General features: G+C 44.6%; 1 protein-coding gene across 3 annotated transcripts in view; it reads right to left on the reverse strand.

Moving 5' to 3' along the window:
- The window catches only part of CSMD2 (CUB and Sushi multiple domains 2), a 376,903-nt gene that overhangs the window by 257,806 nt on the left and 98,451 nt on the right, over nt 1-20,646 (reverse strand). For all 3 annotated transcript variants that reach the window (XM_026657125.1, XM_026657127.1, XM_026657126.1), the window contains exons 3-5: nt 12,677-12,754; nt 3,097-3,184; nt 1,812-1,936 (exon numbers count right to left, since the gene is read on the reverse strand). In XM_026657125.1, coding sequence (XP_026512910.1) covers nt 1,812-1,936; nt 3,097-3,184; nt 12,677-12,754 — 291 coding nt within the window. The remainder of the gene's footprint in view (nt 1-1,811; nt 1,937-3,096; nt 3,185-12,676; nt 12,755-20,646) is intronic.

Below are 20,646 nucleotides of genomic sequence, written 5' to 3' on the forward strand. Positions count from 1 at the left end.
ACTTCTTAGGAGACCCTTCACAACTGGGCTATGAGGGGCTGTCATTTAGCCCCGCTTCCCCTGCGCACCAGACTTTCCCCATAGAGTGGACTCATCCTATCTTAAACGGTATTACCTACTGACTTTGGGGCCCTGATTCGCCACTGCCCAGCATCTCCTGCTGCCGTTCGCACCCGTGCAAAGGGAGTGCAAAACACAACCGTTCTGATTTGCTGGTGGTAGGTCCCCACTTCGCACTAATGTAAATGGCGGCCCAGGCTCAATGCAATGGCCGACCAAGCTCTGGGCTTGTAATTCTTCCAGAGATGAGGAGGGGACCTGTTTAGACAATGCCATTTCCTAGTCATCTCTCTGCCACAGGCTCCCGTGAAAGGGGAGGTGGGGGGAATGCTGTGTCGTCAATGAGGCCTTGCGGAAATAGCCTGCGGGAGGAAGCAAGATCAGTGACCTTCCCCCGCGGTGCACACTTATGTGGCGATAGTTCTTTTCTGCTAGAGACCTAACAAGATGTCTTTATCATCATCATCATCACTGAACCTGATAACTTAGAGGGAAACCATTCTAAGGAGACAACCTCCCATAGAGAAAACCACATGCACCAGAGGGAAGCAATTAGAGTGACCCCGGTACCGTGGAGGCAGCACAAACTGCTCAGTTAATGCCAGCCTCAGCAGCGCCAGGCTGCCCAGGTACCAGAGGTGCTATTCTGAAAGCGACACCCATCCGGGGACTGTGCACAGCTTCCATCTTTTTAATTTTTTCCCCCTTGCTGTTTCTAGTGACCCCCTGGGAAAGTGGGGCCAATTTCTGTGACCAAACTGGGTTTTCCACCACTGGGCTGAGCGGATGGCATTGGCCTCTCCCCTTAACAACAATATTTTGTTCTCCCCTACTGCAGGGCTGGCTCCAGGCACCAGCGGAGGAAGCACATGCCTGGGGCGGCACATGCTAAGGGGCGGCACAGGCCGAGCGACTTTTTTTTTTTTGCTTCGGTAGTTCGGGCGGCCTTTCTTTTTTGCTTGGGGCGGCAAAAATGGTAGAGCCAGCCCTGTCCTAATGCCTCGCAACCAAAGATCTCACCGCACTTGACAAGCTTGAAATAATTAAGCCTATCAGCCGCTCCATGAGCGAGGCAGGCACTATGCCCCCCCACTTGGCAGGAGGGCAGCTGCCAGGGGTGCCGGAATGGGGGGGGCGGGGGGCCATGGCCTTTCACTTTTAAAAGTGGGAGGGTTATGCCCTCCCACGTTTTACCTGGCGTAAGGGGAGCGACAGAGGGGGGAGGAGTGAGTGGGGGGTGAGCTCCTGGATGGACGAGGCAGCACGGGAGCGAGGCCTTGGGGGAAGGGGCCGTGCAGGGGGCGGGGCCATTGTTTGGGTGCCCAAGCCCCCCCCCCCCCCCCTCAGTTTTAGGGAGTTTTCACTGTCCCTGGCAGCTGCCAACTTGCCCTGCAGCTAGACAGTGGAACCAGGAGTCCTGGCACCCATTCCGGGGCCCTCTTTGCAGGGTGAACGAGCAGTGAGCCAAACAAGAAAGAGTGAAGAGACTGCAAGACCCCACAGATAGGAGTTGCATCGGCTTTGCCAAAAAGATACACGACTCCTTTGGATCTTAGCAACGTGAGAGCATCCCTTTAAAGGCCATTACCAACCGCACTCCTGAGAGTGGATAAAGAATTCTGATGTAAGAAAAGGAGAAAGTGGAAAGACCAAGGCCTTATCAAACACAAACATAAGGATAGAATGGAGGGTTACGAAACTGCATTTTTCATCAATCACCATAGCTAGGTTAACTCCTAATCCTCCCTCACCTCTGCACGCCGGCCTCTGGTCACTCCAGGCAGCGATCATGTCACTCAGTTTCTTACAGGTGATGCTCTTGGACCCCTGTAAATCATAGCCTTCATTACAGGTGAACTGGATGCTGGATCCTAACCTAGTAGACAGAACCAAAGGGAGCTAATTAGCATTGGAGAAACTAACAAAGCAACAGTGTTTGTCCTTTGCCTTCTTTGACTCCTCAGTGATTCGCCATAATGTGAATAACAATAGTTCTCTGGCTTCCAGGGCATAGGATGGGATGAACAATGGTCAGTATCTTTTCTCATGCATTTGCTTGTGTTGGGAGCTCATTTCCTAAGGCAATTATAGTCTAATAGGAGGCCAGAGCTTTCAACATGACTTCAGGAGACATTTCCTCAGTGCAGAAGCATAGGTTTGTGCCCTACTTCATTACATGCTCAGCATTTTTATAAATGACAAAATAAATAAGAAAAAAAAATCACCTAGTACTGGAAACACTTGTTAATTCCACTGTTTTAGTGCCAGAGACTCAGCTAGTGTAAACCAGTGCAGCCCAATTCTCAAAAATGAAGTGATGATGATTTACACTAGCTGAGAATCTGGCACATAGTATTTAAGGACTCCGTTTGCAGCCCCTTTTCTTCCCTCGCTCACAAATCCATTTTGTGGATTTCAGGGAACTTGATGGTTTCAGGTTAGACATTTTTAGTGAACAGAATAGCAATCGACAGAGAAATAAGATTAACTATTGATCTGTCATTGCTAACAGCTGGCTGATTTATTCCTGCACACTTCACATGAAGGCCAGCTACTAAAGTAGGACAAAGGCATTGTTTTAACCGTTAGACGAGAACAATTATCCAACAGTACGTATGCTTATTGACAAAGGGTCGACATAGTGTTCTGGGAAGCCGTCTCAGAAGCCTCTATGGACAGAGCCCTGTGGTGACTCATGCGAATGTAAAACAGGGCCTTTTGTTTGTTTGTTTAAAACATTTCTTGCTGCACTTAACCAACAGGAAAAAATGAATGACAAAGAATCCTGATTGCAAAAGCTTGGTTACAAGGCTGATTATACACTCTCTCTCTCTCTCTCTCTCTCTCTCTCTCTCACACACACACACACACACACAATTTTTCTATGTCACTTATCACTGCAAGATTTTCAGACATAAACCATTTATGGGTGTACAGTGGGTCGCTAAAGAAAGAGTATACAACACACAAAGCCCATAGGGTGGTTATGAACAGTAGCTTCGTTGCATGCAGAAGAAACACATACAAGGTTCTTACCTAAAATCGTTGCCTATTCTTTTCCCTCTCTCTGGAATCCCAGGGTCTGGACACATATTATGTCCCTGGGACACACCAACCTGAGTTACTACAAAGCAAAAACAGCACATACAGAGATAGAATAGCACAGGAAAACATCATCTTATATCGACTGTATTGGGGTAGGTGGATGTGAAGAGAAAATGGGTAATTGCTAGTTGGAATGCATTAGCTTTTTGTTTTGTTTTAATTTGGAAACAAGCGTAACTGAAGTCATTTCAGCTCAATTTATGCACCATGTTTTTCTGCTCAATGCCAGTGAGCAACATGGCTTTCTCTTCGTTACACTACAGACGCACCATTGTGAAAGAAGTCTTGCGTTTTGCAAAATTATACCAATTAAAGAGAACGTTTCCAAAGACCGCTGTTAAAAAGGCCACCTGCAGCATGACAAGGTGTGTCCCTAGTGCCCATCAAACTCTCACCTGACGGGTGCCGGTGAAAGAAAACAACTCAATAAAAGGTGGATGTGTGATACAAACCGCCCAAAATAAAAGCCAGTCTAAAGTTTTAAAGTCAGTCATTACGTTTGAATATGAAAACTTTTATGGAACAACCTGATATAGCTGCTTAGGAACAAGAGGTATCAGCACTGAATAAACACATCTGTAGGTTTGACCCCTTTCCCATTTCCTCCCGCAAATCTGTCAAATGGCGCAAACAAGCATAGACTCAGAGAATGGATGAAACATGGATGGTTCCCAACGAGGATCAAATGAGCTCTGGCAATATGTTGATTTCAATTTTACATTTTGAAAACCACCAACACATTTTTTTTTCATGCACACGAATATCAGAAAAGGGACAGTTTTGTCATGGAGTGGCTGAAGTCTATATGATTCAATTTTCTCACGTCGCAGAGGAAAAGACGCAGGGAAAGAATGTGGCATTTCTTGGCAATGATGCTGAAGCGATGAAGCATGAAACATAAATGAGCATGCTTCCATCCTGCCTCGGCCTAGCTCACTAAATGAAAGGAAGCCAAACCATCTCCTCGGTTACACACCTTCAGAGCACTCGAGATTGGATGGCAATCCGATGGAAAGCACGCCTTTCACATGGCATGAGTGTACCCGCAGCGTTAGTGCCACGGGACACCGTGCACGCTGGAAAAGGTGTGGGAACATTTCTATGGAACAGTAGATGCACATGCACTGTCTGTGGAGACATGGCCCCACGGACCACTGAGTACGCTAAAGGCAAGAAAGCTCCATTTAGCAATTTTTCACTATACAGTTAAACCCCACTTTGTCATTAGGTACTGCGCTTGCCAAGTGCGTGAGACACCACTGCTCTCAGACGGATGGAAGGAGCCATCTGCTCCCAGGGGTTCAAAGCTTCAATCCCAATGCCTTACAAGGAGCTGCGGCTGACACATGCTGGAAGCCTTAATATTGTTAGAGCAAATACAGGTTCCCCTTTGGTTCCAGTGCTACAGGAGCATGACTTTGCGGGGTGGAGGTCCTCAGCTGCATGCCAAGGTAGACACAACATCTCTCTTTCTAAAGGATTTTCTACACAGCTCATCCCCGTAGTATCTGAATGCCATGCCTTCATTGAGAGGCATGAAGAACAAGGCCCTTCTCTTCCCTCTCCTTAATCCTGACATCTTACACTCTTCGCCACTGCTGCTCTACAAGGATTTAAAATATGTATAAAATAGATTCTTCACCTTCTGCCTCAGCCACAATCCTTTCACTAAACTGCCCCCTTCACCCCAACACGGCATCTGCCTGCCTATCTTCAGGACCCAGATGCTTGCTAGGATCTTAGTACAGGCTGCACCACCCAACTCCTTTGACACACTGCAGGAGCTACGCAACCACAAGGGGAGATGTGGTGTCCTGCTGTCTCCAAGTGCCATGTTTCACAGGCTTTAGGAGCAATCTCTCTTAGAAGCGTCTTTCCAACCTTGTGGGTACCAGGGCATCCTCAGAACTCTCTGATTAATTCGTACTCACAGGCTCAGGGATGCCAGAGCAGCCAGGGAAACAAGCAAAAGAAATAGCAGCAATACAGTGGTCCACACTTTATTTCCTGTTCGCTATGTTTTATAACAACAAAATTTGCTGCCACCTTTTATATATCCGGGGGACTCTGAATGTGTGGAGAAGTTGGGAGGGAACTCCTCCTTAGAGAAGAAGATCATGCCATATATATTTGCAATACAGTGGCAGATTAGACAGGAATCATCTGATAATGTAGGCAGCCATTAAAAAAAACCCTGTTTCCTGAATGGGCACCTCCATTAGTTAACAGAGCTGCCAGATACCCAGTGGTTTTTCCTTCACAGAGATTTGTGAAAATTTTTCCTTTGGTTATGAGATGTGAGAATTTGTACCACCAATCTTCCACTCCCCCTCTGAACATCATACTCAAACACACACAGATCCTCAAAGCAAAACACAGATGAAAGCTCCATGTTTTACCTGGATTTCAATGGAAACGAATGTGGTGTAACTTGGATTTGAAATCATAAAGAGGGCCCAGAGTTGCTGGAGGGGTCTGCCAGTTTCAAGAAAGATATCAAGGCAACTGGCCTGAATTTCGCAGTCTTAAGCAAACCCCGAACTAGGAAAGCACTTTGCATTTTGGTGCAAACATTTTGCAAAGCTCTGACAGTCTGAAACAGGGAGCAGAAGCTTTAGAATAGAACACGTACGCAACCTGGAAAACCAGCTGAATGACAAAGGGTAATTTCCTTGAGACCTGAAGCCAACTGAGGGATGCACTGAAATGCAACCCAGCACAGTGGCTCAGACAGAGGCAATCCAGCCAGACATGTGCTCTTTCTGTCTTAATACCATGCAAGTGATACTTATGTTATATTGAAAATCAGGCTGCTAAATGTACCATGTGCTGCTAAATGAGATGCATTCCTGGGCTGCTGATCTGCTACGATGCAGCGCACCTTGGAAGTGCTTTGTGTGTCCTTGGAAAATCAACTGGAATCAGCAGCAAGGAAAGGTGGATATGGGGCTCCAGCAATGAAGGGGTTGGATGGCCTTTGCCAAAGCAAACAAACAGAAAGGTCAGGGTAAAATGTCCTCCAGAATCCAGGAACAAGGGAGCATGTTTTAGGAAAGGAGTTATTTTCACTGGAAACATTTCACAAACCACAAAACCAGCAACAAATATCTGCCTCCCAGAGGGACTCTTGAACAGGACATCAGCTCTTTAAAGATGGACGAGGTACTTGTGGGAATGACATCCTCCATCAGTGTTACCCAGTGGGGTGATGGAAGTGTTGGAAATAACGAATCACTTCTGGGAAAGGAGAGGTCTGTAGCGTGGGTCAATCAAGTCACTTGATTTTTCTTAATTCTATTCCGCCTCCCTGCACACACGTGATATGAATTACCCACCTCAAGGCAAATCTGCTGGGCCTAACTTTCATGTCGCGACAGAATGAAAAAGAAATGGTCTAAGGCCCGGGGGGAGAGTGGATGTTGACCATATTTGCAGTGTACAAATCACAAGTGTTCAAGGTGATAAATGCTACGATTTCTTTTTTCCTTCCTACGCCTTTTCCCAGACCAAAAATGCATTGTTGTGCAGATATGCACACAGTGTATATGTCACATGGTTTCCAATACTTTTACTAGGGATGGGTCAACATTTAAGCACTCGAGTTCTCGAAGCATCTTGCAGAGCAGATTCCAACAACACAGCCAGCACGTACCGCCCTACCCCATCGTCTTCCTTGCAGCTCTCTAAAAAGACAACAACATTATCCACGTATCCTCCAAAGTTACTTATTTCAAATCCATTCTATTGAACGTACTAAGCCCCATACGAGATGGCGATGCAACTGGAGCCCAGTGGCCCATCGGAATTGACCCGAGGAAGTGGGGCACCAAATTGAGTCACGTATAACCCAAAGGCACCAGAGGAGCAAGAGTCAACTATCCATCACATCGGTGACTCCTGGAAATGGTTATTTCCCTCTATGCTAGCATGTTATTAATATCCACTTAGTAAAGGACAGATAAGCCAGCAAGTCGGGTGATAAAATAGGGAGCAGGGGGAGAGAGAAAAGTCACCCGGATGTCCTGGTAGTTGGGATATTATAAATGTAAACGTGGGAGTGAGAGAGGAGGAGGGGAGAGGATGCACTGGATGGCTCACCCACAACTCTTGCTTCTGACTATAATGCACAAACCTTCCCTCTTCTGTTTTTTATTTATTTTTAAATAGAGAGAAATGCCTTGATTTAACCCTGCGCGAGGCTATAAACCATATTTGCCATGCTGACAATTTGTTGGCAGGTCTGCTTTCATTTTACAAGAGGTTTGACTGAGCTGAGCTCCGGGCTCTGGCGTTGTCAATGAATTCTTCAAGGTTACGGGGGAAACGATAAGCCTCACTCTTAATGAACTGTTGACTTTATAAATTACAGATTCGAGAGTTTTCTTCCCCAAAGGGTTGTGGGGGTTTTCTTCTCCCCCTCCTTCCCTCTTCTTCTCCTTTTGCCAACTCTAATTTCTTTCCATCCCCTATTCAGAAGCAGCCAATTGTGATTGCATTGTTTGCCAAAGTAATTTACTCCTTCTACTGAAAGAAGAGCTAAAGAGGATGATCCTCAATTTTCCCCCTCACGTTAATAAAGGAATTCCATTGATGCCTCTCCTGGGGGCAGCTTTCTATTGAATTTAGGATTGTTTAATATGAGCTACAAGATAAAAGAGAAGTATTTAATAGAGAGGTATAACTCCCCTCTCCCCCCCGAAAGTTTCTCAGTGCAAGGAAAGCAGAGAAGAGATGCAAGCAAGCTCTTCTATTTTAAAATAGGATTTCAGTAGCCATCATGTGTTCTGAAGAGGTACAAATTAAGCTGGATGATTTCTAAGGTAGGACTACACTGAAAAAAGGGGCTATTCTTAACTTGGGGTTAATTAACTTGGGTTAAAATAGCAGTGAAGACAAAGCAGCTCCACTTTTAACTTGGGATGGCCTGAGTTCACACCCAGGCTCTTCTAGACTATGTCCACACTGGAGCTGGGAGTGAGAATCCAAGCCTAGGCAGACAGACTTGTGTCAGCAGGGCTCACGCTAGCGTGCTGTAAATAGCGGTGTAGATGCTGCCATTCAGGCTGGAGTTAGGCTTGAGAGCCCGAGTTCCAGCCCCAGCTATTTTTAGGGCACAAGCATGAGCCCGCCAACACGAGTTTGTCTCCCAGCTGCTGTGTAGACACACATCTACAGGCTCTGATTTGAGCTGCTAGCCTGCGTTAAAAGCCACGCTGCAGTGGCTTCCCTGCTATTTTAACCCAAGCTAACTAACCCACGTTAAGAATACGTTTTTTTCCCAGCCCAGAAATACCCTAAGAGGCAAACTCCGCTTCCAGTTACTCCCATGCAAACCTCTGTCCGGTAACAGGGAGAAGAATTTACTTCTCAAATATAAAGAGATGATCCCCTGATAGCAACACAGCAAATGCTTACTGTGGTCCCGATCCAAGAAAGCACTTGGGCACCTAGGTATCTTTAAGCATGTGAGTGGCTCCCACTGACATCCGTGGTTCAGGATCAGGCATGGAACTATTCACATGCTTCAAGCTATGCAGGTGCTAGCAGGTTTGAAGGATCTAGGACACAAGGGTTTGATATTGTGAGGTGCTGGCCACTTCCACCAAGGTTCTGGAAACTTTCAGCATCATGTCTTTCCTGGGACCCGTGGAATGGAGACACCACTGTCTGGATGGTTTCAAACCGTGTCTGTTTTGTTGCTCATCTCCAAACGGAGCTTGCAATTTTAGTCTGTGTTTACGCGAAAAGGTGTCCGTGTGCTACACGCCATATCTGGTTACCCCAGAACACAAGGGTCTTCCAAACCCACATGGCACTGCTATCTGCTCTCTCTCTCTAGAATAGATCAAAGTAAATGAACGGATCCAGAAACCTCTTCTGAACACCAGGAAACCAGAAATCCAGCGTCACACATGTTTCCAGCTTCTAACCATCTCAGACTTTATGAGAAACTGAATTTACTCGCAATTTACAAGAGACACATTTATAGTATTCCTCCCTTCAACCTATATTTTCAAAATTGGATGCCTACTGCTAGAAATCCAGAGCCTGATGCTCTGTTGCTTCTGCAGTCACTTACCCCAGTGCAATGCGTCTGTAGAATGCTCCCAAATCAGAACGGCGATGATGCACGTTTGTATGGCACTCACTTTGTATTGGTGTAAATGACTGCACAAGGTACAGGGTAATGGAGAACCAGACCCTAAAATTGATAGTTAAGCACTTAATTAAGTGAGCTGTTTTTCACAAGTGATGAACACCCTGCAGCTCCCAGTGACTTGGCTGGAATCTAGGTTCTACTCAGCGCCTCTGAAATTCTTTTAATTCTCATCTAAGCAAGTTGGAAAATGCCCTTACTGCACACAATTCTTTCCAACAAGATTCAGCAGCAAAAGTTTAGGAATATCCTGTTGAAAGATCAGAGAAACTTACTTCTGTTATTTTTATATTTAGGCAGCAGAGGAAAGAAAGATGCTCTAGAAAAGAGGCTTTCCCATGCTAGTTACATAAGGACAAAATACTCATATTGTACACAATATCTACGCTACTCCACAGCTTCAGGAATGCTGCCGATGTTGAAAAAAGTTTCTCTCTCAATTAGTATCGGTGACAGAAAAGCGACTCCTAAAACATAATCCCCTAAGTGAAGGCTCAGCTTTAAGCTACATTTCTTCTGCTTATTCTCCAAAGCAATTTAAAAAAAGCATGTTTAAAAGAAAGATGTCCAATTAATTTTAGTGGAAGTGGGCAATATGCAGCAGATGTAAAATTTCACATTAAAATGTTCCATCATCATTCAATGCAATACAATTTGCACCAGGACTTATAGATAAAATTATTTCCCATTTTTATTTCTAGGCACACAAGAGACATGTTTAAAGATGTGAAATACATTTTGCCGCCAATGGGTCATGTGAAACTTGCAGGCTTTAACTAGCCAGTTGGAAACTGGCAGCCATCCATGGCTACGGTTCAGCAAAGCAACAATTTCTTTGAAAGACCTGCAGGATATTAAGAACATAGCTGCAGTCTGCCTTATTCCTTGGTAGGGGCTTCAGTAGGGTGGAATTTTTGGAGAGGTGCAATGTACAGCAGAAAATTTTACCTGTAGGAAAGAGTTTAGCACTAGCCTTTATACAGACATGTTATTAGCAACATCTGAGAAGCAAGCCACGAGAAATGATAGTGGCACCAGAAATAAGCTCTGTGGTTCTTTAATCATCCCTCTCAACTGTACCACTGTCCTTAATAAGTTAATTATATATATGAGGGGAAGGTGGGAGAGACATGGTTAGGTACGCAAGGAAAACTGCCAGGTAAGGAGATTGTAACGGTTTGGAATCCATTTCCTGAAGGTAAATAACATGTCCTGGTGCCACAGCCTCTTGAGTCAGCATTTCAGAAGTTGAGAATTTGCTAAAACCGAATGCGTGGTAACAGCAGACCAAGTAAATCTGAGGCTATGAACAAGGCACAGTTGAGAGCGATTTACCCTGAATGGGCTGAATACCCAACGCCCGTGGCAGGCTCCAAGCTGGTAACAGAAAGGAATTTGGGTCATAGTTTCTCACACATGTATTTTTAGATCAACTGCTTGCAAGCTCATCTGCCTCCCACGGCTTCAGGGGGCAGCTGTGCCCTGTGCAAAATTGGCATTATGTAGGGTGCTGGACTGACAGTCCTGGTGACGAGTCACGTATCCACCGGATGGGGACAGTCTGAGCCGAGCCTGCATAACTCTCTATTTCCCACTTATTTCTCAGCGCTTCTGCTGAGATGGCCACCTCGAGGGCCAATGACGGGGGTGGCCTTGTATTATGGAAACCAGAATCAGAACCAACCGTCACCGGATCGCTGCGCAGCCAACCACAACATTCAATTCTTAGCCCGTGCCTGGATGCATCGTTATTTTGCTACTCTAGGTTTTTTGAATCACCGTAATGATCAATGACAACTGGTGGAGTTAGGGAGTGGAAGAAACCCGACGCTCCTGACCATGTTAAATGGGGGAAGCCCTGCACCCTTCCATTAAGAAAACAAATTCTTTGTCTGGAACACCTCTGTGTGAGCAAAATTATGATTCCAATCCAGGCCAAGGCTTTTCTTTAGATAAGGACCCCCACCACCTTCGAGGTGTCCAAAACAAAATGTATCCCCATCCCCCCCCCAATGCCCACCTCTCTAAGAGTTCCAGTGTCCAAACCAACACTAAAGTGAATGGTACCTTCCAACGTACATTAACCATCAATGCATAGACTGGAATGTTGATGGTAGCTTCTTGGATCAGGCAAACTCCTCTTGGCTAGACTCTTTCATAGGGCCAGAAGTAACTTGGGCATGTGGATTTTCCATCCCAATAAAATCCCACGTGTTTTCTCCAACCATGCCTAACTAGCCGATTTCTCATCCTTCCAGAGTAACCAGAGGGCATCAACACACCGGTGTTAAAGCTAGAACTGAGCCAAGGAGTAGAACTTCATTTCAGACAGATGCTCAGTGACATTTTATATTTTTTTCATTGTGTCCATTTCTCTCTTAACTGAATTTTCCCTGCTGGAATTAGAGATACAATGTATCAAAATGGTACATCTTGGATGGGCATCATGTATTACGCAATGGATGAGCAACTATTTTTTCTCACACATGATTATTTCAGTCCAAAAGGGCTAAACTTTGTCAAGAGCCAAATTTATCCAAAATTCAGCTCAACTCTGACTCAAACCTTTCCTACTTAATCTCACAAAAGGTAGAGAGGGAGGCCCTTTAAGAACACAGTCATCTGTCTAAAAACATAAGCCTAAAGAAGTTCTGAATGTCACTTCTGATTTACAAAGTTGGAAGGTCCAAATGGGTTCACTTACTGGAGCAGGAAAACATACCGGGGACAAAATGACCTCCTAGGCACCTCTCTAATAGATTTCATCCGCTATACGCATTTTACATAAGAAACTGACAGAGATGTGGGATGCAGCTGAAGTTTGCATTTCAGTGACTAGTCCTTTCATAGCAAAGTGGTATGATTTTTCTGCAGGGAGGTATAATTAAGTCAAATAACTTGCAAAGAGAGCAAAGATGCTATTACTGCCACCGTTATTGTTCCTTCTTCACTAAACTTTCTGTCTATAGTTTCCTCATTGCAGCTCTGACTCCTCTTACTTTTACACTAGATAAATGCGTTTGTTTTCAAATTCATTTGCATTTGGATACTCTTAAGACTAAAAGAAAACACAAAAGTAATGACCCCCTACCCGGTGTTTAACAACAGATATATGTATACAGTATATATACACATACACACATGCACCAGCTCCCCTGCAGTCCCAGTTTAAGGAGTTAGTACATGTTTGTGAATAGAGCACTGGAAGGAGGTGATGTGGTAATGCCAGGGGGAAGGAGGAGGGATACACATTAAACCTTTTAAGAGTGACAACATTTTAGAGATTATTGTCATATGAAATGTTCAGGGAGATCATCTTGCAAAGAGTGCATAGCTAGGAGCAGCGAAACTTACACACTGATGTCTTCTGATTATTGTCCTTGCTGGGCATCAGCTTCACTCCTCTGGATTTCAGTTCAATTTGCTTCTTGACTGGAAAGAGATTTTAACCAAAAAAGAGAGAGAGAGAGAGAGAGAGGTTTAGCTAGATTTTAAGGATTATTGATTTGATTCAGAGACTTCGAAGCACCAATTCTTTTGGGCAGCCCCTGCTAACGCAGTGTTTGTACAGCACCTTGCACAACGAGGCCCTGATCCTGAGTAAAACCAAACAAAATAATAAAATGTCCCCAGGTCCCAGAATTCACAATAACCTTAGCATGATTATTTATATCAACTTCCATAGCAAAAAGTTTTATGTGGCCTATTTATTATTCGCCTGTTTGGTTGGCCAATCTGGAAGCAAAATCAATAACTTGTGACTTAGATGACCAACAGACACAGTATGAACAACCAACAGTGAATATTCCATGTGCCAGTAAATGGGTGCGGGGGGATCCAAAGGAACGAAGCTGCACCATTGTAAGCTCTCTGGTAGAGCTGCTCTAAATCGAAAGGAGAGAAGTCTCCTGTCAACTTAATTAATCCACCCCCAACTATGTCGATGTGAGAACTTCTCCTGAGGAAATAGCACTGTCTCCACCGGTGCTTAGGTCGGTGTTGTCGCTCAGCGGGGTGGCTTTTTCACTAGCAGCAGTGCCATGTTTGGGGGCTAGGAGAGCAGACTTTAGTGGGGTTTGGTTTTAATATGAGAAAAGAGTAATCTTGCCTCTGAAAGCAAAGTGCCCATAGTCATTTTACATGATTCTTTCCATTGTAGTTTTATTTTCATCTGTTCAGCCAGTTTATATTTCATTTCAAGTAGTTCCCTCTGTGTACTTTATTGTTTCATCTCTACATTAGCACATTTCTAAGACAACGTTGTCAAGAAAAATTACCACTAAAACTAGCGGGGATTTTAATCAACTTTTGCGTGCGTGTGTGTTAAAACAAAATCTGTTAATAGCATCTGTGTGCAAGAACTTCAGGCAGGGAGATGTCAAATACCTTTTCTTGAAGCTTACCCCAAGTAACACATTCTCTGCTCTACATGTTTGTTGGCACCTTTTCACTTTATCATGTGGCTATGGCATTTTGAGGGATTTTTCCCCCTTATCTTTAAATAAAGCAGTCAAAATGTCAAGCTGAGATCAGGTCCATAGTCATAAATATATACGTATGTGGGCTTAGGCAACTCGTCTTTCCGACAAGCATTAATGGATTTCATCTTTTGGGCAGGGCAAAATAATGACTAGTATGCTGATTGGAGAGGAAAATCTGAGACACACAAGTCTTGTTTAAACATAAATCAGTTGCAGATATGCTAAGGAATATGCCTGTCTCAGAATGCCTTAACTGGCAATACTCATCTAGGGTCATATACCATAATGACCCCTGGCTATAGGCAATCCGGTGTCTCTTGAGTCATTAGTTAACAGCAAACCTGCTGCACGCCGAAATGCTAACTTTGGCTGCAAAAGCCCAGACTGTTTTGGGAAGCCAAGGAGCTATTTCTAGCTCAGCGAATCGGTAACTTTCCAAAATTGCCTCAACTTTGGAAAAAATCACAGTGTCACAGTTCATGTTTCGTTTGTTCTTTGACCACTTTGTAAATGTTACAACATTGGAGCAACTTGGGAAAGAAACAGAAGAAAAAGGGGAAGAAAGATGGTGGGAGAGGGAAAAAAAAGTGACAGGAATCCCCCCCCAAAAAAACCTCGTTTGATTGCAATCAGTGTCAAAAAGGAAAGAATGGGGAAAATGAAAACTGGAAACCTTGAATTGTTGTGGTTTTCAAAAACTGAAACTAAATGAAAATGTCCAGCTAGCAATGAGAACATACAAATGTTGTTCTGAGGCGATCTGACACATTCCAGGCACTAGAGGGCAGTGGTATACAGATACACTGTTAAAGGCATAGGGCAAATTTAGTTCTGATGTAAGAAAATGATTGAAATCCTGTTGCATTTGGTCTGGGTTTTTCCCATAAAACCTTTTCATATAGAAGCAGGTCAAAAGGGTTCTATCGCTAGTCTCAGAGGACCATGATGGTGAGGGAGGGAAGAATCTCTTTGGAAACTATACTTGGAGAAAACAGTATGTGTGAAGACTGCAAAGCATCGAGTGGGCACCGTCACAAATGGCTAGCAAGCAAGCTTAGCAATTCGAAAGCATTTGTTACTTGCAGTAGCCAGTAACCCACTCATGAGGTTCCTCTTTATAGATCCAGATTTACCATCATTCCACAAAAATTGGAGGCAATTCCTACCAGCGTAAAGTATTCACAACAGAAATACAGATCCATTTAACCGGATGCTACTTATACTGAAGGAATTAATCCTGTATCATCTCAAGATTCCTGAACAAGTTGTTTTCTTGTGTCCCATGTGATGGGCCTTTGCCCCACACTGAATTCCATGTCAGAACCTTGACTGGCTAAGGAGTATGCAAATACTGGTACTTTAGATCCAATCTTGAAAATCATCTCATGGATGGAATATACCTCTATATAATATATGACATTGGGCTACAAAGATTACCTGTGCCCTCTGTATAGATGCACACTGTACACTAGCCAGCAATCCTTTCCATAATGCTTTAAACCAGGCCAGGATTTAGGGGAACGCTTTGGGGTGGCACTGTGCTGTATTTAGCTAGAGAACCGGAGAAAAAGGCAGGCTCTGTCTGCAGCCTGCAGCCTCAATGAAGAATCTCTTTCATGTACATTACAACGGAGTCCTTTCCCATCTCTACTGCAGGAGAAATTCCTACACAAGTCTGCAGCATCACAACAGAACTGGAGCTCTCAGCTCGAATGCTGACACCGCAGTGCAGTAATGAAGGGCTGATGCATGGCTAGAAGTGCTGCAATTTGGCCGAAATGTTGAAATCGAGGTCCCATTCTACCTGCCCCAGCTGACTCTGCAGGCAGAAGTTAATGGCCCTCTGGCACTTACCAGGCAACTAAGGGACAACCCCATAGTCCTGGGCAACATTCCCTCTCTGTCAATAAAATACAGTCAAGTTCAAATGTCTAAAGTGCCATTTGAGCTATTACCGGATGCATAACGGCTCCTGACTTTACGAGATCTAACTCATTGCTTTGTAAAATGCTTCGGGGCACCTTAAATATGAAAGGAGCTTTACAAAACCAAATTCTACTCTACTCCCTGCCTGGCTTCAGAGCGCATCTTATTGTGTGAGTGACAGCTGAGGATTTTTTTTTTTGGTAGCTCTGAAATGCACACAGATAAAAATGAATCTTTTGCCGGTCATATGTTCACAGGGAATTGATCAATTGATCAAAAAAATCTTTTTCTGTCCTTTGGCTTTGAAAATAAATTTCTAATTTTATAGGGGCATTTAATGCTTTCCATCCACCACTGCACACTTGACTGACATCAGTGGGGCTAACAGCCTTTATAGCTGCCTCTGTGGGAGTGGCTGGGATATTCTGTCGTTAGCTCCTTTGGACCCAAGCGGCTCGTCAAAGTTCAGGGCCTTGCAGGGGTTCCAGATGGGAACAGAAACGGATAATGGAGTCTTTTGATGCAGTCTTGTTTATTTACAAGAAATGTACAAAGTCCTGTTTCTCTGAACACAGTAGGAATCAAACCGCAGGAGACGGTTTCTTTGTTCGCTGTTCCAAGCCTGCCTTTCCAGCCGATGCTTTGTACCCAGATAGACTTTTCTCTTAGCTTTATTTTAGGGCCAGGTTGTGCTTCCACCCTGTGGCTGCTTGGCTTGCTTTTCTCTCTCTGCTTCTATGTCTTTTGGTCCCTGTGTATCTCTCTGCTTCTGCTGCCTCCGTCCCACCACACACAGAAAGACACAGATAAAAACAATGCCCTGTGGAGCTTCCTGCCCACAAAGTCCAAATTACTGGGCCAGTTCACAGAACCCCTTTGTCTGAGGCGGGACTGTTTAGCTGTCTCTCACAGCTAGTGTACACGAGGGATGGAGGTCACAACAGTTTAGACAAGGTTTAACCCAATCCACCCAACGCTTTACAAAGCATTGACAGTGCTTTTGACTGCAGACATTACTGAAGTGCTGACCAACTGCAGCGCCCAATGGCTTCAAAGAAGCAATGCATACACATAACCACAACTGAAGTCAGTGGGTGCTGTCGGTGCTCATGGCCAGGGCCGGCTTTAGGCCGATTCCGCCGATTCCCCCGAATCGGGCCCCGCGCCCGTGCCTAAGAGGGCCCCGCACCCTAAAGAAGAGCGCCTGACTTTTTAATTTTTACTCACTCGGCGGCGGTCCGGGTCTTCGGCGGCACTTCGGCAGCGGGTCCTTCACTCACTCCAGGTCTTCGGCGGCATTTCGGCGGCCGAAGTGCCACCGAAGACCTGGACCATCGCTGGGTATTTGAATTGGGCCCCGCACTTCCTAAAGCCAGCCCTGCTCATGGCCTCCGCAAATCAGGTCCTCGGCTGTCTTGAGTCGGGCATTTAGTTAGACCCCGATTCAGGAAAGCAATTAAGTTATGCGTAAGTCCTATTGAAGCTGATGGAACATCAGCTATAAGCTTAACTTTAAGAGCGTGCTTAGTGCTTTGGGGCCTTAAAAACAGAGCCTCCCCCAAATTAGTGCACGCTGTCAAAAATTTAGGCCTAAATGACTCACCCAAGATCACAAAGTGTGTCACAAAGTGGGCAGAACCACATCGCTCTTACAGAGGCCTGGTCTCATGTTCTTACTAGTAAGCCACAGTCTCTCTCCCATGATTTCAGTGCCCTATATTACACTAATTGCATTCGGCCTCTAGGAATAATAACTGGAGAGAGATTCCTAGATGTTTTCCAGTTAATGCTTTATTTTGCTCATTACATGGAGATAAAATTATGAAAGTCAAGCTTCACAGGAAACTTTGGCAACATCTTAAGGGGTAACCAGTAATAAAGGCATCAATTTAAAAGAGCACAATTCAAGAGATACATTTTCTCTCTCTCTCTCTCTTTTTTTAATGACTAGGATAACTTAAAAGCAAGACCACCACCCTCTTCCCCAAAAATACAAAATCAGATTGTGGAAGGCCCAATCTTCTTCCAGGTTCAGATGCGGAACAGTACCTCAAAGGATCATGCCAAGATAATTGGCCAAACAAAACTTGTACTGTTTTCTGGAGGGTTTTGCTGCACATAAACAACTGATAGATCTGACAGAATATTCAATTTCTTGACAAATTGAAGTGTGACATTACAAAAAGCGGTTGGGGTGAGCAGACAATCTGGTGTATTAAAAGCGGTTTCATGTTGCTTTTGAATAGGAATTTCTCATGGGGAAAACTTTTAATAAAAGAAAGAGCGTTTAAGCAGAAATCTGTTCCTTGTGTCTACACTATCCCCGATTCCACTTGCTGTGGGAGCTACTGAAGAGCTCTATGTCGGAATTGGAGATTGTTTCCTTCTTTCCCTTCTGTTGATTCTTCCGGCTGACAAGTCCAATCCTGCATTTGCCCTATTACGTTGTGTTGCTTAAAAGGTGGGAGGAATCTTGGGGGGAGAGGAGGGAAGGCGCAGGGGATTTGATTTGATTTTATAACTCCCTGAACCATTTTGTGGGCCTGCACAAACTAACTTGTGTTTTAGGATTGTTGTTTCACCTGTAATTTAAACTCATTTCCCCTCTCCCACCTTGACTTATTTTTTAACCAAAAAACAAACAAAACTAACAAATACCAAAATTAAATAAATAAATACATACATACACCACAGCTCTTCCAGCTACAGGGGAGGGTCCTTTGCCTTGGGGACAAAACCATCCACCGCCTCCCCTTAGAACTCAACAATCCCAAATCAAAGCCAGACCATGATCTGCACGCAGACAGAGGTGGCTTGCAAGAAACCTTAAGCGCGAGTGATTGTAGGAATCCCTGTGAGCAATCTGCACTATTCAGATGGCTGGAGCAGATTATTTGCTGGTTTGGGCACTCATTTGCTAACTTGGAAATTGTGCACGCAGAGCGGAGTATGCAGACATGCCTTCCACCTGCATGCATTTCTGCCTGCAATTAACCAATCCGCAAGAGAAATGAATCTGTATAAGCACCATCCTCAAACATTAAAGGCTTTGGAATCCAAGATGAAATCCATATGTAAATTTCCTCACTATCGCAACAAACAGCCAAATTAAAACCTGTATCTTTTCTGTAGGGTTGAGGATTCCAAAGCTGATTCAAAGATTGTAGCCATCATTTATAGCTAAGCTGGGTATGTGCATATCTGTTTTTCAGAGCTGCTGAGCACTCAAAATCCCCATTACAATCAGTGCGGATTCTGACATTTCAGCACCTCTAAGTCAGGTTTGTAGTGGGCCTAACACTGAGAGGAAGGATTTTGTGAGTTTATGGCACTGCAGTGGAACTCAGAAGCTCAGGGTTCAATTCCTGACCCCACCACAAACCCCAAGTGTGGCCTTGGGCAAGTCACTTATCGCTTTGTGCCTCAGTTTCCCTCCTTGATATGGGGACAATAATCCTTCCTTTCTCCCACCCCTTCTTTTATCTGTTTAAGACTGTAACTTCTTTGGAGCAGGGAGTGGCTCTCGTGATGTGTTTGTACAGCCCCTTCCACAGTGAGCTCTGTCCTCCAATGGGGACTCGAAAAGCTAGTGTGAAATGATTCTCCTGTAGGATTTAACGGTTCCTATTATTAGGGTCCTGTATTTTAAACTCCCAGGGCTGGCCCTCCAAAGTGGATTTGGCAGGTCGATACAATGCAAGCTGTATTCCTTTGCAGTCCAACCCAGTTATCTGGGATTCAGCTGGACAGATCTGATGAAGACAGAAGAAGAATATCTGAGGCACTTTGTTTTAATGTGGTGTCATATTTTCAGGGCTTCTCTGAACAGTTTATCAACCCATTATTGATAGGGTGACCAGATGTCCCGATTTTATAGGGACAGTCCCGATTTTTGGGTCTTTTTCTTATATAGGCTCCTATTACCCCCCACACCCTGTCCCGATTTTTTGCATTTGCTGTCTGGTCACCCTAATTATTGAAGACCACAGTTCATCTGCCCTTCAGAGCACTGCAACGGCTTGATTGGGCCACGACTAGACCCACATTTATTTCCTGACTGGGGGTGGAGGGGGGGAGATAAAAAGTAATATAGGAAACAATAATGTGCTGGTAACAATCAGCTAAAAAACAATTTGGGATCCTAAAATATGTGCTGGTGAGAGGGCTCCAGGAGCCAGATCATTAGTTAGATCCATTTAGCATTGTTTTAAACTCCGCAGCTTTTTCATTAGCTCACTTTCAACACTTCATCATTGAGCAAAGGACTAAGCGTCAGGACTCATGGGTTCTAACCACTGAGCTGCCACTGACCTCGGACGAGTACTTATGGGCTGATCTTCAGAGCGGCAGGCGCTTCGCACCTCTGAAAGTCAAACCGCTGACTTCTCTTTGCTTCATTTTCCTTTCTGGCTGGGGGTGTTGGAAGATATAATTAATTTTTGCAAAGCATCTGGGGAGACTTCATGTTGAAAGATGCTGGAGAAGAGCAAAGCCTGATTATTACTACTGAAAGGAATGAATTTCCTATACATGTCTACGTCAATAGAAAGAGCACTAATTTATGGCCTGATTGTATGCAACTTTGCTTTTACATTCATAGAGAGCAAGATCTCAAAGCTAAGGCATGGATTATGAACATCGGAACAGAAGCATACAAGGAAAACATTCTGGTAAAAGTTAAAATCGAGTTTAAAGAAATTGGAATGGGAAAAGGCTTCTCATAGATCAGTGTTTCCCAAACTTGGGACACCGCTTGTGGAGGGAAAGCGCCTGGCGGGCCGGGCCGGTTTGTTTACCTGCCACGTCCACAGGTCCGGCCGATCGCGGCTCCCACTGGCCGCGGTTCGCTGCTCCAGGCCAATGGGGGCTGCTGGAAGTGGCGCGGGCTGAGGGACGTACTGGCCGCCGCTTCCAGCA

This window comes from Terrapene carolina, unplaced genomic scaffold (assembly GCF_002925995.2).
Source record: "Terrapene carolina triunguis isolate 2854851 unplaced genomic scaffold, T_m_triunguis-2.0 Scaffold236, whole genome shotgun sequence".
Taxonomy (NCBI): domain Eukaryota; kingdom Metazoa; phylum Chordata; order Testudines; family Emydidae; genus Terrapene; species Terrapene triunguis.